Here is a 19587-nt window from a genome sequence, read left to right as displayed (position 1 = left end):
TCAAATGCTAAATGAAACTTTTTAGTCCCATATTTATTCTGGATATAATCAATCCATCTTCTCCATTCCAAAATATATCTTTGTTGCGAATGGTCTTTCAAATATGCTGAGATTTTTGCCATTTCTGCCAGGTTCGAAACTTTTAAAGTCCATTTTTCTATAGTAGGCAAATCCTCCTTCTTCCAATATTGCGCAACCAAACGTCTTGCTGCCGTTATTAAATTCAACATCAATTTAGTTTCTATAGCAGTAGAGTCAATAGTAATACCCAGCAAAAATAATTGTGGAGAAAATTTTATCTTTTTCTTAAATATCTTCTGCATATTCCACCAAATTTTAATCCAAAAAGCTTACTTTTTTACAAGTCCACCATATATGATAATACATTGCATCATCACAACCACACCTCCAGCATTTAGGCTGATAATTTGAATACATAGATGCCAATTTCTTAGGATCTAAATGCCATCTATAAAACATCTTATAAAAATTCTCTCTTAAATTTTGTGCCTGTGTAAATTTTACATTTCTAACCCATATTGTTTCCCAAGTATCCATCGTTATTGGTTCTTGAATATTCTGGGCCCATTTTATCATACAATCTTTAACTAGTTCCGTTTCTGAATCTAATTCTATTGATGCATTATATATCCTTATATGTGCAGGACTTTGATCTCTAATTTGTTTAACCAAATTTTCATCTACTATAGAAATACCAATTTTCTGATCTTGTTTCCATCTTGCTTGTAACTCCTCGTACTGAAACCAAGTTTGTACTATCTTTTCTTCTTTTAAAATATTAAATGCCTTTAATTGCCAGACATTTCTTTCCAATCTAAGAATTTCTTTATATGTAGTCACATCATGCTTAAATCCCACATAAATATTTTCTATCGCATGTTTAGGTATTGCCCAAATTGGAATTTTAAAGTTCAACTTATAACGATATTTTTTCCAGACTCGCAACAGGGCGTATCTGACTTTGTAATAATGCCGCTTGGGGTGTGTGTGTGAAAGCCCTAATAAGCAGGCATATACATAGAATGAAGGCTACTGCTAAGCTTGTAAGCCGCCCTGAGTCTTCGGAGAAGGGCGGGATATAAATGGGATTAAAATTAAAAAAATCTTAATCAATAATATTTCCAATGTTAAAACAAACAACAAAGGTGACAACGGGCACCCCTGTCTTGTACCCTTTTCAATATTACATGCTTCTGTCAAACTACCATTGATTATTATTTGAGCTGTTTGCCTCTGATATATCGCCCTAATAGGTTGTAAAAAATAACCCCCAAACTCCATTTTTTCCAGTACCTTAAATAAAAATTGCCAATCCAATTGATCAAAAGCTTTTTCAGCGTCCAAAAAAAACAGCGCTGCAGTGACCTGGTTATTTCTTTCCAAAAATTCCAATAAACCTACAATATGTCTCACATTATTCTTCATTTGTCTATCACTTATAAATCCTGTTTGGTCGCTATAAATCATTTGCTGCATTACTTTCATTAATCTATTTGCTAAAATTTTTGCAAATATCTTGTAGTCAGTATTTAAGAGCAGTATTGGCCTATAATTTTTGGTTTGGGTAAGATCTTGATCTTCCTTCGGAATCAGCAATATAAAAGCTGTTTTCCACGATGGAGGCACTTCTCCAGATTGAATTGTTCTAAATAATTCTTTTAAAGGTTCCACCATTTCTAGCTGTAAATCTTTATAATAAACAACAGTCAAGCCATCTGTTCCTGGTGCTTTCCCCACCTTTAGTTGTTTAATTGCTAAAATAATTTCTTCAGCATTTATCAATTGATTCATCCCTTCCCTTTGCTCTTGTGTAAGAAAAGGGATATTCACTTCTTGTAGATATCTATCTATATCTATACCTTGAATTTTATCCCTAGCATATAACTTAAAATAGAATTCAACAAAAGCCTTTTTAATAAGATTTTGCTGAAACACCTCTTTTCCCTTATATTCTATTTTATCTATGTTACGTGACCTTTGTTTTTTCCTTAACAAATAAGCTAGCCACTACCTTTTATGTTTAACATACCGTAGGTTGGTTGCCACTTGATCTGCCATCAACATATTAAACTGACCTCTTAACAAAGTAATTGCTTCTTTCATCCTCTTGTCAGATGGATTCAAAATTAGAGCCTTCTCTTTCCTCTTAATTTCCTCCTCTAACTCTTTTATGCTTATATTCCAATTTACGCCTATGTTTGTTATTCAAATATATTAACACTCCTCTCATATAAGCTTTACTTGCATCCCAAACCATTTCAATAGAGGTACCCTTATGCAAATTTATATTAAAAAATTCTTTCATCTGTTTTTTACATTCATCCACATTTTCTTGATATCTAAACAGATTTTCATTCAATCTTCAAGACCTCCTATCTCCACTCTCTTTATCCAATTCCAACCATACTGGACTATGATCTGATAGTATTCTTGGACATATCTTAATCTTCTTAATCCTGGAAAAAAATCATTAGTAGTTAATACAAAATCAATCCTGGAAAAAGATTGATGTCTATCAGAAAAAAAGGTAAAATCTTTTTCCTCTAAATTTCTTTCTCTCCAAACATCTCTCAATTCCAAGTCATCTTTCATCTCAAAAAAAGATTTAGGCAACTTAGCATGATTTGGTGTACTTTTGAAAAGGCCTTTTTTGTCTTTCTGTGTGTCCAGGACTCCATTCCAGTCTCCCATCAAAATACACGATTTATAATCCCATTGAATTATCTTACTATGTAAAAGTTTATAAAATTCTCCTTGCTGTTGATTAAGTGCATATAATTCAACTAAAAGTATTTTCTTGCCTTCTATTAAAAGTTCAATTATCCGTTTCAATTAAATTAGCTGTTAAATTCTTCTTCACATAAATAACTACTCCATTTTTCTTATCTGAAGCAGACACACTGAACTGTGTACCCAATCTAGAGTTTATCAAATATTTTTGATCTGATGCACGAATATGTGTTTCCTGTAAACAAATAACATCATTTTTAAATTGTTTCAAATCTTGGAATACTTTCTTTCTCTTTTGCGGGGAGTTTAATCCATTAACATTCCAGGTTAGAAACTTTGTCGCCATCTTTTGTGACCTGAAGCTTTCAGAGCGCATCTTGCAAAACCACCTGCACCTGCCTCTTCGGTCTCGCTCCTCCCACTGCTTCACTATAGGTAAATTCTTGAGATATGATTGTAGCTTTCTGTTGCTCTTGTTCTTGTCTCATTCGTCTAATTGCCGCCCGTGTCATTCTTTGTTCCTTAACCTCTTCTGACGACATCTGGGGCTGCTCAACTTCTAAAATTTGCTGGGATTCTTTAACCATCCGTGAAACAACTTCTTCATCTCCTTGTGTAGTCTCCATTTCAGTCTGACGCGCTCCTTCTTCCTTCCTTTTAAATTCTGGAGATGGCAGAGGACCTGCCTTCAATACATTAGAATAAAAATCTCGTGCCTTCAAAACTGTATTAAAACGATACCTTGTGCCAGCATAATTCACCACCAAGCCTGCTGGTATCTCCCATCTAAACTGAAGCTGCCGTTTCTTTAATTCATCTGCCAAAAAAGCAAATTCTTTTCTTTTCCTTAAAATTCTTGGTGGAATCTCTTTCAAAATTAAAACTTCTTGCTCATCCACTTTAAATCTATTATTGTAAAAAGCTTGAATAATCACATTTCTAATCGATCTCTTTGTAAAGTAGACCACCACATCTCTAGGTAATTTTCTTTGTCTGGCAATCCAAGAATTGACACGAAATATTTTGTCTATATTCCTCATAATATTTTCCGCTTGACACTCTACGATTGGTTTGAGAGCTTGTGCCAATAACTCTTTCAAATTTTCCTTTGGGTCCTTTTTCAATCCTCTAATCCTCAAAGCAAACTCCATATCAATATATTGTATCATAACTACGTCATCATCAATCTTTTCCATCTTATTTTCGGCTTCCAACATTTTAGCATCCAATCTCAGATTATTTGGATTCACCTCTTCCACACGCTCATCCAGACGCTCAATACAAACTGCAAGCCCCTGAAATGCAGCCAAAATGTCTGCTCTTATTTCAGTATTCTTCTGCTCAATAAGTTCAGCTATTTGCTGAGATTGTATTTTTAAAGCATCTTGTAAATCTTTTAATGTTAATGCAGGTGCGGGTGCCACAGGAGGAGGCATCAAAGCCTGTAATGAAGAATGCTGAACTGGTGAAACACCAGCACTTTTAGTAACAGAAGCTTTAGTTGATTTAGAAGCCATTTTAACATCCAGTTAATTTTTGTTGCGCACTTTCACTTTCCACCCCGCTTGCAACGTTGTTATTTCCGTGTGAAATGTCCAATTCTTTAAAATCACTTATTAGATCAGTTCCAAATATTTATAAGGGGTGATTGTAAAAAAAGGCACAATTTCTTTCTTCTTAATCTATATAATATTTCTCCTGTCCTTTTATTCTTCCCGTTGTCGCTAACAATTCACTCCTGCATCATCTTACTTTTCTTTCAAGGTAAACCAGAGTTAAAGTTCAAATACTTGCTATTTCAATATTCTCCTGCACAGCTCTGCCTGCATCCAAGTAATCCAAAGTTAAATGTTGATTGCAGTGATGGTTGCAGCATCCTGCTCTGCTCCAAAGCCTTGGAGCAGAGGAGTTCCCAAGTCCAGAGCAAATTCAGGCTAAGGGGGGGCTCTCACCCTTCAACCCCCAGAATTTTAACTCTGGGGGTCTAGGGGAGCTCTACCCCTACCTGAACGCTCACCCTCCCCTCTTCTCCCGAGGAGAGGGTTTCCGAACCACAAAACAGCTGATCATCGCTGTTTTAGTGGTTCAAACGGAAAGCAACGGGGCTGAAGGCCGAAACGGCCGCCATCGACGGAGCCTTGCCACCCGGAAGTCAGCATATTCTTATTTCCCTTTTCATACCAAGATATAATAATCCTTCAATCTTACTCTAGCTTTCTTCCTTTGCCAACTAACTTTTCAAGTCAGTGCATTTGGATCATCAAATAATTCTTCCTCTATTTTTGTATGTATTATTTGAAACAAGAAAAACAATTTTGTTAAAGTATTTTTTGGAAGAACTAGTCCATTGATATTCATTAAACCACCTCCCTCTTTCTCCAGTTCCCCACAGTTCTGTTAATGGCTTTATCTTCCATTCCATCAGCTCTCCTTCCTTGTCATCCAGTATGTTCTGAAACTTTGGTTTGTAAAATGTCTTTTCCATGTCCAATATTATCGTTGTGTCTTCTAAGTTTTCATTTATCTGAATCTGGTTATTAGTTTCTTCCTTTAGATCAGTGATGGCAAACCTTTTAGAGACCGAGTGCCCAAACTGCAACCCAAACCTCACTTATTTATCATTGGGTGCTGGATGAACGTGGCCCACTGGGTGGGCGTGGCTGGCATGGGCGTGGCCTACTGGGTGGGCATGGCCAGCTCAACGTCACTCGCATCAGGGACACTTGTGTGGGCCTTGGCAGGACTGGGAAGGATCTGAGGGTCTCCGGTGGAGGGGGTGGGTGGGACCAGGGCGAGCACAAAGCATGGTCCACTGGAGGAGCCTCACTGAGCCTCAGGCCATGCAGGGGGACCCTGGACAGTGGCACGGACTGCCTGGAGCCCTGAGCAGTGGAGGTCAAGTGCCCATCCTGGCCCTTGAACTCCCACAGCACTAGGGCTCCACAGCCCTGCCTACCCTAGTGATGGAGCATCCACAATTTCTGAAGACAAGCCTTTTCACTGGTTAGTTGTTTTCACAAGTCCTTAGTTCTATGCTGGTTTTCTTCTTGATTAGTTTCCATCTATTATTGCCTTCTGATGCTTTGGAAAATAGGTTGACCCCTTCTTCTCTGTGGCAGCTATCAAATATTAGAACATTGCTATCATGTCACCACCCCTAGTCCTTTTCACTAAGCTAGACACACCCAATTCCCACAAACATTTGTCATATGTTTTAGCCTCCAGCCCCCTAATCATATAAGTTTACCATCCATTTAGACCAGATGGTTTGGTTTATAGAACAGTGGCCATGAGCAGAGCTCAGAGACAGCACCCCAATTTTAGAATTTTCTTCCAAGGAAAATATGAACAGTGCATTCCTCACCCATTTAGAGGCAACTCCAAACATTGTTCAACCAGCATATGTAGAACAAGACCACATTTTATGGTCAAACACCACTAAGTAAGTTACTACTAATATTTTTCTTTCTTAAAATACACACTTTTAATATTGTTTTAATTAGTGCTGGTGATGCTTTACAATAGCTGTCTTTGAGAGTTTTTTTGTAAACCACCCTGGATTTCTCAGAAACATTTAATTTCGAATTGGATGTTGATTTAATAAATTAGGCAAAAGAAACAAATGTTTAAATCCCACAGACCTACTGCCTCTTAGGCGCATACTGCAGAGAAAATAAGGCATTGCATCTCTAGCCAGCATAGCCACAGGATTATGGGAACTGTGGTCCATGACATCCAAAAGACATTATTTTGGGTAAGGCTGGATTAAATTATAAAAGAGCAGATGAGAGGAAGTAGAAGCAAGAAACACTTTCCATGCTTCTGACAAAATAATTGGGGGGAGAGTTGACTCTTAACTTCCCATTCAATCCAAAGAGTTCTATGATTTTAGGGAGGGGAGGTGGCAAGAACAGACCACAAAGCCAATCTGCAAGTTTGCTCTCTCGCCTGCCTGCACACCACCTCCCTGATGCAGCACATGGCTCCAAGCCATCTCCCCAGAAGTCCTTTGCAGATAATTCCATATGTTTCTTTTGGGCCTCTCACTTTTCTGAGAATCGCAATCGCAACCACCAAAATGGCCTCACCTTCTCGCTGGCCTTCTGCAAACTGCCTGGCACCTAGTCTTGTCATCTTGTTTCTCTTTGCTGCCGGTGGCCATGGCTTTCCCACACGGGTGGGGAAAGAGAAGAGCTCACAGGCTGTGATGGCAGGCAGTAGGCCCTGGAAGTGCTGGTGGCAGGGGCGGCGCTGATCTAAACTTCGTCTCGGCTATCCAGAATGTGGTCAGTTTTAGATCCTCAGGACCACCCTGGAGGGGGATCGAAAGAAGGGGCCCAGCCCGCCTGCCGCCTAGCCTGTGGGATGAAAGGCAGGGATATGGGAAAGCCCGGAGACACAAGCCGAGCGTCGCCTTCTCCACCATGTGGCAGGGCTGGAGAGGGGAACACAACATTCACGCTGGATAAAGAGACACAGCCTGGAACTGCTGGTGGATCCCCTTTTTGTAAGTTTGCTTACTCTGAACGCTTTTCTTTCCCCACACTTTCGCTTCCCTGTTGGCTCAATCTCTCTTTGTCTCTCTCCCTCACACACAATAGGTTGCATTCTATTGTAGCATCATACTCATACCTACTTTGTATTAAACAGCCAAATCACTTCTATTGTGTTTCATTCAAAGGGGTTTTTCAGAGGAAAGAACATTTAATTGAATCTTTGAATAATTATAACCAGTCAATGCATTTTCCCAAACTTGACTAAAGCAGTTAAAGTAGAGTACATTTAAATCAATTTACATTTTCTCTGTGATGATTCCTAGGATTTAACTAAAGTGAAGTTATAGTGAGTGAGAAGGGTCAGAAAAATATGATTCCTAATAATTTACCAAGTTTATTCAAGTAAACTAGAGTTTCCTAATATCTTCAGAGGAATTCAGAGGAGGAACCTTCCTTCTTTAAATCACAGAGACATTGTTTGGAGTAAGTTAGTAAATTTCTATGTTCTATAATTTAATGGTAAAACAACTACAACATCATGTACCAGTATCCAAGCTAGATTTATTGAACATGTACAGATAGAAGAACAAGAGATTTGTAATAACAGGCTTTGTTCCTGATTTCAGTTGTAATAGCTCTGAAAAAGTGACTTCTGAACATTTTTCACACTGATTCATATTTATGATGGTTGCAGTGTCCCAAGGTCATGTGATCACCTTTTGTAACTTTTTTTTATTGAAAAGTTTTACAGTGCATTTTAAAAAAAACCTTCCCTCCCCCTCTCCCCCCCCGACTTCTCCCCACCTCCCCATAGAGCCCACCCTTCCCTCCCCCTCCTCCCCCCAACTTCCCAGAGCTGAATACAGGGTATTGCCTCTAACAAACTTGAACTAAAATATGCTAACTATCTATGAATACACTTTAAATCCTAACGCACTTTAACTCCCATTAAACATAGCTAAATAATAATACATCTTGTTGAATTCTCATACTCATTCGTATGCTAAATGAAACTTTTTAGTCCCATATTTATTCTGAATGTAATCAATCCATCTTCGCCATTCCGAAATGTATCTTTGTTGTGAGTGATCTTTCAAATAAGCTGAAATTTTTGCCATTTCTGCTAGGTTCAGAACTTTTAGAGTCCACTCTTCTATAGTAGGCAGATCCTCCTTCTTCCAATATTGCGATACCAAAAGTCTTGCTGCCGTTATTAAATTCAACATCAATTTAATTTCTATAACAGTACAATCTGTAATATGAAAGCCCTAATAAGCAGGTATATACATAGAATGAAGGCTACTGCTAAGCTTGTAAGCTGCCCTGAGTCTTCAGAGAAGGGCGGGATATAAATGGAATTAAAATAAAAATAAATAAAAATAATAATACCCAACAGAAATAACTGCGGAGAAAACCTTATCTTTTTCTTAAATATCTTCTGCATATTCCACCAAATTTTAATCCAAAAAGCTTTAACTTTTTTGCAAGTCCACCATATATGATAGTACGTTGCATCGTCACAATCGCACCTCCAACATTTAGGTTGGTAATTTGGAAACATACATGCTAATTTTTTGGGATCTAAATGCCATCTATAAAACATTTTATAAAAGTTCTCTCAAGTTTTGTGCCTGTGTAAATTTTACATTTCTGACCCAGATTTTTTCCCAAGTATCCATTGTTATTGGCTCCTGAATATTCTGGGCCCATTTTATCATACAGTCCTTAACAAGTTCCATTTCTGAATCTATTTCTATCAATGCATTATATATCCTTCTTATATGCGCTTGACTTTGATCTCTAATTTGTTTTACCAAATTTTCATCAGTTGTTGAAATACCAATTTTCCGATCTTCTTTCCATCTAGCTTGTATCTGCCCATACTGAAACCAAGTTTGTACTATCTTTTCTTCTTTAAAAATATTGAATTATTTTTTTTTATTTTTATTTTAATTCCATTTATATCCCGCCCTTCTCCGAAGACTCAGGGCGGCTTACAAGCTTAGCAGTAGCCTTCATTCTATGTATATGCCTGCTTATTAGGGCTTTCACACACACCCCAAGCGGCATTATTACAAAGTCAGCTTAATTGCCCCCAACAATCTGGGTCCTCATTTTACCTACCTCGGAAGGATGGAAGGCTGAGTCAACCTTGAGCCTGGTGGGATGCAAACCTGCACTAATTGCAGGCAGCTGGTGTTACTTAAGGAGGCATTAGCCCACTGCTCCACCAAGGCTCTTTTATGGCTATAGTTGCCATACATTCCTTTCCAATCTAAGAATTTTTTAAATGTGATCACATCATGTTTGAATCCCAAACTTATATTTTCTATCGCATGTTTACGTATTGCCCAAATTGGTATTTTATAATTTAACTTATATTGATATTTTTTCCAGACTCGCAACAGGGCATACCTTAATATATGTGTCTTAAAAACATTATCCACCTTTTTATCATACAATAAATATGCATGCCAACCATATAATAAATCACATCCCTCGATATTCAATATTCTTCCTTCTGTTAAATTGAACCAATTACTAATTGTCAATAAAGCCGCAGCATCATAATATAATTTAAAATTGGGCATTTTAAGACCATCTCTTTCACGTATATCTTGCATTACCTTAAGTTTTACTCTCGGTCTTTTTCCTGCCCAAATAAATTTATTAATACCTTTCTACCATTCCTCCAAATTTGAATCTTTTTTAAGTATAGGTATCATTTGAAACAAAAATAACAATTTTGGTAAAACATTCATTTTCACTGCTGCAATTCTTCCCAATAAAGACAATTGTAATTTTCTCCAACTGTTTTAACTCTTTTTGTGTTTTTAGCCATAACAATTCATAATTATTTTTATATAATTTCACATTTGAAGCTGAAAGATATACCCCCAAATATTTAGTCTTTTTAACTATTTCAAATCCCGTTAATTTTTCTAGAACAACCTTTTGTTCCATAGTCATATTTTTAGACAATATTTTAGTTTTTTGCGTATTTATCTTAAATCCAGAAACTTTTCCATATTGCAAAATTATCTCCATTAAATCTATAATCGATTGAGTCGGTTGACTTAATGAAATAACCATGTCATCCGCAAATGCTCTTAATCTATAATCTTGATCTTTTATTTTAATTCCCTTAATTTTATTTGAGTCATGTATCTTAGTCAATAATATTTCCAGTGTTAAAACAAACAGCAATGGTGACAATGGACATCCCTGTCTTGTACCTTTTTCAATTTTGCAGGCTTCTGTTAAACTACCATTAATTATTATTTGAGCTGTTTGTTTCTGATATATTGCCCTAATAGATTGTAAAAACTTGTCCCCAAACTCCATCTTCTCTAATACTTTTAATAAAAATTGCCAATTCAATTGATCAAACGCCTTTTCGGCATCCAAAAAAATCAGCGCTGTGGGGACTTGATTATTTCTTTCCAAATATTCTAATAAATTTACAATATGTCTCACATTATATTTCATTTGTCTACCACTTATGAAACCTGTTTGGTCACTATGAATCATTTGTTGTAAAACCTGCATTAATCTGTTTGCTACAATTTTTGCAAATATCTTATAATCAGTATTTAAAAGCGATATTGGTCTGTAATTTTTAGATTGGGTAAGATCTTGATCTTCCTTTGTAATCAATGTTATAAAAGCTGTTTTCCAGGATGGAGGCACTTCTCCAGATTGAATTGTTCTAAATAACTCCTTTAAAGGTTCCACCATTTCTAATTGTACGTTTTTATAATAAATAGCTGTCAAACCATCTGTTCCAGGTGCCTTACCCACTTTTAGTTGTTTAATTGCTAAAATATGCAGTAAATTGTATACCCAATCTGAAATTTGTCAAATATTTTTGATCTGCTACACAAATATGTATTTCCTGCAAACATATAACATCATTTTTAAATTGTTTTAAATACTGAAATATTTTCTTTCTCTTTTGCGAAGAGTTTAAACCATTAACATTCCATGTTAGAAACTTTGTCGCCATCTTTTGTGACTTGAAGCTTTCGGAGCGTATCTTGCAGATCCATAAGCACCTGCCTCTTTGGTCTCGTTCCTCCCACTGCTTCATTGTTAATGGATTCTTGAACTGTGATTATAGGATACTGTTTCTGTTGTTCTTGTTGTTGTGCCTGTCATGCTCCTTCTTCCTTTCCCCTTTTAAATTCTGGGGGTGGCGATGAAACTGCTTTCAGTACATTACAATAAAAATCTCGTGCCTTCAGAACTGTATTAAGACGATATCTTGTACCTGCATAATTCACCACTATCCCAGTCAGTATCTCCCATCTGAACTGGAGCTGTAGTTTTTTTAATTCATCTGCCAAGAAAACAAACTCTTTCCTTTTTCTTAAAATTCTTGGTGGAATTTCTTTCAAAATTAAGACCTCTTGATCAGCCACTTTAAATCTGTTATGATAAAAAGGTTGAATAATCGCATTTCTGATCGTTCTCTGTAAAATAGGCAACCACATCTCTTGGTAAATTTCTTTGCCTAGCAATCCAGGAGTTGACACGAAATATTTTATCTATTTCCATTATAAAATCTTCAACTCGCCATCCCAACATAGGCGCCACAGCGTATGCTAATATCTCTTCCAGGTTTTCTTGTGGGTTTTCTTTCAGACCTCTTATCCTCAAGGCAAACTCCATGTCTCTATATTGTATCATTACCACCTCATCATCAATCTTACCCATTTTATTCTCAGCTTCACACATTTTAGCTTCCAGTATCAAATTACTTTTGTTAACTTCCTCCACGCGTTCATCCAAACATTCAATACAAACTGCCAGCCCCAGAAATGCCAGTAAAATATCCTCTCTTATTTCCTTATTTTTCTCCTTAATGAGCTCCGCCATTTGCTCAGATTGAAGTTTTAAGGCCTCTTGTAAATCTTTTAATGTTAGTGTTGGTGGGGGTGCTGTGGGGGATGGCATCAAAGTCTGAAGTGCAGATTGTTGTTGAACTGGTGATGCCCCCACGCTTCTGGAAATGGGACCTCTAGGCGGTTTAGAAGCCATTTTAACACCCATTAACTTTCATTTCTCACTTTCACTTTTCCACCCAATCCTTATAAGAAAGTCACGATTTAGCTTAGAAACCCAAGTTGCAACTTTGTTACTTCCCTTTTAAATCTCCAAATCTTTTAAATCTCTTTTATACCAGCTTCAAATGTTTTAAAAGGAGTCTTACAGCTTTTAGAGATCCACTTTCTTCTAAAAATTCATTCCAGCGCCATCTTCTCCCTTTCTTTTAAATTAAACTTTGGAGAAGAAAAAAAATGTAGCACCCCGGAGTTAAAGATCATGTATTTGCTATTTCAAAATTCTCCTGCTCAGCTCTGCCTGCATCCGAGCAATCCAAAGTTCAGTATTGAATGCAGGGATGGTTGCAGCGTCCTGCTCTGTTCTAAAGCCTTAAAACAGAGAAGTCCCCGAGTCCGGAGTTAAATTCTGGCTCCGAGGGAGCTCTCACCTTTTGGCTCCCAGATTAATCATTCTGGGGGTCTAGGGGAGCTCTACCTCTACCTGAATGCTCACCCTCCCCTCTTCTCCTGAGGGGGGGAGTTCCCAAACCGTGAAACAGCTGATTGTTGCTGTTTTCACGATTTAAACAGAATCAATGGGGCTGACGGTCGAAATGACTGCCATCGACGGAGCCTTGCCACCCGGAAGTCCACCTTTTGTAACTTTCTGACAAGCAGAGTCAGTGGGAAATCCAGATTCTCTTAACAACCATGTTATTAACATAGAAATGGCAAAAGTATTTAACAATTGGACACCTCCAATGATCAGTTTGGCGGGTCAAATCCCGAGTGCCGCGTAACAGAATGAGCACCTGTTACTCATCCCAGCTTCTGCCAACCTAGCAGTTTGAAAGCACATAAAAATGCAAGTAGAAAAATAGGGACCACTACAGTGGGAAGGTAACAGCGTTCCGTGCGCCTTTGGTGTCTAGTCATGCCAGCCACATGACCACGGAGACATCCTCTGACAAGCGCTGGCTCTTCGGCTTTGAAACGGAGATGAGCACCGGCCCCTAGAGTCGGAAATGACTAGCACACATGTGCGGGGGAACCTTTACCTTTACCTAATGATCTAGAACAGGGCTTTTCAACCTTTTTACAGACTGTACCATTTTTAGGACATGACAATATTCGAGTACCACCAGTCCTTAACAAGGTGTCAAAAATTTATGACTAAAAAGTGGGATTTGGGGTTTTATTAATTAGATTGATTTGTTGTTATAGAAATGGCTAGTTTATACTATTATGGAAAAGTAAAAAGTTGAGGTTCGATGTTAATACTTCTTTCTACTGCAACAGAGGAAGTCAGAAGTCAGTGCCTTTTCTTTTTCCCTTCTTTCCCTTTTTCCTCCCCACTGTGTCCTACTATTCGCTTTTGTACTTTTGTACAAATATTTGTATTTTATTCTATACTCTAATAAAATGTTACAAACTGTAAAAAAAAGGGAAAAAAGTTCTGTTTTAATTTATTTGGTGGCGGTTCCTTTACTCAATCACTTTCCCTTTGCACTGATGAATTTATCCATATTTATTAATATGCACCACTACCTTGGTGGTCAGCTGGCTGGTCAGCCCTTCTTTCTCTCTCTTTCTCCTCACTGCCTGCTGGGCTCTTCTTCCACAGCCTTTGCTCCCTCTCTCTTTCTCCTCACTGCCTGGTGGGCTCTCCTTCCACAGCCTCTTCTCCCTCTCTCTTTCTCCGTCACCATTTCTTTCCTTGTGGTCTCCTCTCTCTCCGCATACGCCACACCCCAGCAGCTCCACCTGACTCTCACCCCAAGACCTGTCTGCTACTCTTGGTGATAGCAGAGGCTGCCAGAAGCGCCAATCCTGGGCTCTCAGCAAAGCCCCAGCAACACTGCAGCTTGAGGTGACTCCTCCTGAAAACTGCATGAGGCTGCAGACCACCCCTGAGGCCTCTGGAAGCACTGATTAGCTGGAGCTGCGTGCACCAATCCTGGGCCCTCAGCAGAATCCCAGCAACACCTCAGCTCCACCTAACTCTCCCCCAGGCTTCTCTGGCACTGGTGCCGCTTGAACTCATTGGCACTGCCTCCACTTCAGCTCATCTGCCCAGCTATACTTGTTTAGGTCACATACCACATGCCAGGTGCCAAAGTACCACCAGTGGTATGCGTAATACCAGTTGAAAAGCCCTGATCTAGAAACCCTTCCCTTTGATATTTCTTCAGAACAATTTCATATATTGATTGGATTCAGACATGATTCCAAGCTATCTTGATCTTGTTTGGATTAGCATAACATGAAACAGATATACTGGTTTATAAACCATGTTTTTGACTTATTGTCATTTGCATACAAACAATAGGTAAAAGGTGTTTGGAATATGTCTTCTCATATGTGTCCTTATTTAGCTCCAATACTTTAAACAAATTTAATATTAAATATTGAAAAAATAAATTTTAGAACAAATTTCCTGATTGAAGGACAATTTTACAGAATGTTTTTTTAAGAGGTGATTGTCCAGCTATGAAGCCTACTGCCTTTAGGACTGCAGCGTGCTTCTAACTTGCCAACAGAGTGGGGAGGAAGGGAAGAGTGCTTTGAATCTACAGGTGTCCTTTATCAGTGTGAGACCAGAAGCTGCTGAAAAATTGTTTTGGCAAATTTAAAGTCTGTTCTCATAATAATTACTACAAGATGTACTGGACAATGTGACCTGCACTGTCAGAGAGGGTTGGGAAAAGTTTTGTTCTTTTAATTAACTGCTTCCTGCCATTTCCTTAGAGCTAGCTTTACTTTGACCCTACTGGTTTGATTGTACTCAATAAAAGTAATCATTAGAAGGTTGCAATGGGTCTGATGTTTTGCTTGGTTGGGCTTTTCAGCCGGGGGTTGACAGTGACAATTTGGCATAAAAAGATACCTGAGTACAAAGCCTATCATATTGTCTGTCCTATTTCTATTTCTTCAGTTACTTTAACTGATACTTCAAATTTTTCAATTGCTCAGTAATTTCTTCTTGTTCTCCAGATGGCTTTTCTGTCTTCTAAAGTTTCACTGCATCCCACCAAGGAAGTGTTTTTCTTGAAGAAAAAACTGATCTGAAAGTTTAAAACAATAAAAAACGTATTAGAGATATTATGAATGTTTTTAGTGAAACTCCCTTATGTTCAGCAATGAAAATACAGTATTGCACAGTTTAAACCCATTTATGCCATTATATAAATAAATAGTTTAAGAAATATTCTTAAGAGCAATGAATGCAGAAATGATTCCAATTTCAGTCTGTAGCAAAATATTCTGAAGCTAAAACTAGTATCCTTTAAAACAGCTTGAAAGCGAGCCAAATTTTACAGAAATAAAGTGTGTCTATGTATATTAAATGAAGTATACAAAACCACAAATGATGTTCTCAAGTTGTTTTTGCTGGGTTAACACATTGTATTGCTATAGTGTGCATTAAATATGACTGATTGAATAACCAGTAGGTGTATTTACATATTGTAGTAATTTGCAATGTGATTAATTTGAGTTTGGCTTAATATATTATATGAATCCAGCTATTGTGGTTTATAAATGTCGCGCAATCCCCTCAGAGGCTGCCCAGGCCCTCCTAGCCAGCAGCCACGCTCTTGAAGCGTTGATAGGATGTCCTTTTTAGCGGGAGCTCACGCGGAGTGAAGGGGTGGCAGGTTCTCGTCATCAAACAGGTTTACAGGAACAAAGATGATCAACCCCTAACCATGGCAGTCAGTGTGTGACAGTGTTTGCCAGCCTCCTGGCAATGACAATAATAATCAATGGCTTGTAGCAGCCACTTGGAAAACAGGGGGGAGGCCCTCCGGCTCCTGGCAGCAATGGAAAGCATGAGCAAAGATAGTCAGGGCTCCATGACAACAGCTCGCCCTGCGAGGGCAACTCCCCACAGTGTCTACAGATTGCACAGGTGATGATCAAAGTTTGGATGGCCGCTGGGGGGGACGCCCTCTGACTCCAGGCAGCAATGGAAAGCATGAGCGAAGATGGTCAGTGCTCCACAGCAACAACTCACCCCACAAGGGCAGCCCCCCACAAGGTCTACAGATTGCACAGGTGATAAGGATCTCCGAAACAGTAGCGACCATCCTCTCCTCTTCTGTCAGCACTCATGGTCCCAGGACTCTCTATGCCAAATCCCCACTGGATTTAAAACCCCAGCAAACTTTCCCTCTTCTCACTCTCATTCTTCCCTTCACTCGGGATATCCCCCTGCTAAAGAAAGCTATAAAACTCTGCTTTTTCTCTCTCTCTCTCTTTCCCTCTATCTCAGAGGAAAAGAATCACATAAAACTCCAAACTCCTCTTCAGCTTCACCTGGTCTGTCCCCGACAACAAAAACCACCCCCACCTCCCTTTCCCCTTCCCCTTTTCTTTCCTTCCACCCAATCCATGCCCACCATGCCCAAACTGTCAGCAGCTATCTGAGCATCCCAGTTCCCTCTCTCCAGCCAGGCTCCCGCAAAGCCTTTCGGCCAGCCCCATTACATAAACAAAGGCTTATGGCTAGCTTAGGGTAAGAACAAGACAGTTCTTATTTAAACAAAGCATAGTTCAACAATCCATTGCTTAATGCAATATGTGAATTCAGTGTTGCTTGGATTAATTATTGCTTGGATTTGCTTCCTAACATCCTTTGCCCTTTGGAATGGTCGAGTCCCTGCTTACTATCTTGTTCACATCTAAAACAATGCGTAGGTGTGCTACACAAACAGCTTACTGTCTTGAAGTCCTCTTCTCTCCAAACTCCACTCTGTGAGAGGGGTTGGGAGAAAAAACAAGTAATTTTTGTAGGTCTCCTTTGTATGACCCTCTCCTTCGCAGAGCAGAGATATTGAAGAGGAATTTCAAGAGAGTTAAGCAATGTGAATGCATTGGCAGTAGAAGAGAATCAGGTAAAGGAAAGATTTTCTACATAACTCACCTTTGCTTTCCTCCTTTCATCTATCCCATAAAGCAGAGAGATTGGAGAGGAAGAGTTTTCAAGAGAGTACTGTAAGCTGTTTATGTAGAGTGCTTGAGGCTCCCAGCTCTGGGCTTCTGGTGTGATTGCATTGCTTTTGATGTATAGAGCAGGGCTTTTCAACCTTTTCACCCATTGTACCACTTTTAGGATATGGCAATATCCAAGTACCACCAGTCACCTAACAAGGTGTCAAAAACTTGATGACCAAAAAAAGAGGAAAAAAGTGATGAAATATAGTTAGTCCTCGACTTACAACAGTTCGCTTAGTGACTGTTCAAAGTTACAATGGCACTGAAAAAAATGCCCCCCAAGCCACAGCCGAGTGGCGCTCTTCCTCCTGTCTGAGGCTTTCATTGTTGTGAGCATTTCTGTTGGCAGCAGGGGTGGGGTGGGCGGGTGTTTGGTTTTTATTTCCCCCCCTCTGCTGGGTGGTTGTAGCAGGTTTTGGTCACTTCACATGACCCTGGGACACTGTGAGCATCATAAATATGAATCAGTTGCCAAGCATCTGAATGTAAATCACAAGACCCTGGAAATGCTGCAACATTCCAGTTGATCGGCGCTTCTTCTGGCCTTAGAAGTGCCAGGATCAGTACCAAGCTCCAGCTGGAGCCTGGTGCTGATCCTGGCACTTCCACTGAGCCCTGATAGCCCCAAAGAAGCGCTGATCCTGGTGCTTCCGCTGAGCCCTGACAGCCCTGCAGCTCCAGCCATCTCTCACTCAGGCTTATGCGGTGCTGCCACTGGTTCAGCTCATTCCCCTCCCCCGGTACCACTTTTCTAGGATGGTTGCATACCACTTGCCAGATGCCAATGTACCACAGGTGGTAGCCGTACCACTGGTTGAAAAGCCCTGGTATAGAGGAGCAAACAGCTTAATTCTTTGCCATTTCTATCTGTCCAATAACTCTGCTTTGTGGGGGAGGGCTAGAGAAAAAAATGCAGATCAGGCACAGAACAAGATGTAATAGTGACTATATTGACAATCATATAACTGGAATGCTGCAAACATCATAAATGGACTATAAAAAAATTTCAGCACTGTTATAACTTCAGATGATTGCTTAAGAAGTGGTTGCTAATGAGGACCACCTGTAAAATGTGCTCAGGATTACAACTTAACATCTATTATTAAGCAATGAGTATAATTATATAGAAAGTAAGAAAATTCCCATTTTCAAGTGACACGTAGGAGACTTAATTCAGAAGTACAATTAGAGTTGTTGTTTTTTCCAATACTGCTGGAAGTGTTGCCCCTGATATATTTCCATAACACTTTGGATAATATTTTAGAATTCTTGTTTATTAGTTTCTGTAAATTACCTAAGCATTTTAAATGCCTCTTTCCTTTACTCAGTTTTCCTCTTTCATCTAAACATGAAGGGAAAAGTCAACTTACTAGTATATCTCAAGCTATTGTCAAAGTTCTCAGATTGATGTATTTACTGAAAGCAGAGTTAAATGAGTGTCAATTCAGACAATAATTGTCTCAATTAAAAAATATTGCATAATGCTTTGGGAGATAATTGCTGATCTTCTTACCAGAGTTTGCTTTTTTTAATGACTCCTTTTTTTTCAGGTTGTCAAACTCATTGTGTGGCTGGTCACTTAGCCCCAAAGTTCAAACTCCAGGATAAGTTCTCTAAATCAAGATGCCTTTCAAAATAACACTAGAATTAACTGAGATGCAAAATATGAATCTTCCTGAGGATGACAACGTTAGCAATGATTTTAATGATTTTACAGAAGTAGAAAATGGACAAATGAACAGGTGAGTAGTTTTTTGTTACCCTAAACTGGCCATTTAAAAACATTTGTTAAAAATGAGGTTTAAAAAAAAACAAAAAGTCAACTTGAAATACAACTGATGAATGATTCATTGCTGAGTCATATCCTGTTCAAAAAGGTAGTTTGAACATTATGACCAATCCTTTATAGGTGTTCATGTTAAAACCAAGGAAAAAAAATCAGACAATATAAATGTACAGAATATGATAAATATAAAGATATTATATAATATCATATTAAAATATGAAACCAGTGTTTCCCAATCTTAGTAACTTGAAAATGTGTGGAATTCAGCTTGGGGCTCCCAGACTGAATTGGAGCTTCCCCACACTGGCTAAGAAATTCTGGGTCTTGAAGTCTACGTATCTTTAAACTGCCAAGGTTGAGAAACACTAATCAATATATTTGGCACTTCCCATGGTTGATCAACTACAGATTTGGTTTATCTGCTTTTTACATTGTGTTGCACTATATTTATTTCAAAAGTAATGTAAACCCCATAAACCTAAGAGAAAAGACCACACAATGACAATATTTCTAG

At 38.6% G+C, this 19587-nt stretch overlaps 1 protein-coding gene across 3 annotated transcripts in view; it reads left to right on the top strand.

The window, feature by feature from the left end:
• The window catches only part of SLC38A1 (solute carrier family 38 member 1), a 540785-nt gene that overhangs the window by 31222 nt on the left and 489976 nt on the right, over positions 1-19587 (top strand). For all 3 annotated transcript variants that reach the window (XR_014026881.1, XM_081330947.1, XM_081330948.1), the window contains one exon: positions 18838-19029. Coding sequence is in view for 2 of the 3 variants with exons in the window: in XM_081330947.1 (XP_081187073.1) it covers positions 18911-19029 (119 nt within the window). In the remaining variant the exon portion in view is untranslated. The remainder of the gene's footprint in view (positions 1-18837; positions 19030-19587) is intronic.

The sequence above is a fragment of the Vipera berus genome (assembly GCF_964194415.1).
Source record: "Vipera berus genome assembly, chromosome: 6".
Lineage (NCBI taxonomy): Eukaryota > Metazoa > Chordata > Lepidosauria > Squamata > Viperidae > Vipera > Vipera berus.
This window is presented reverse-complemented; position numbering and strand designations above follow the sequence as displayed.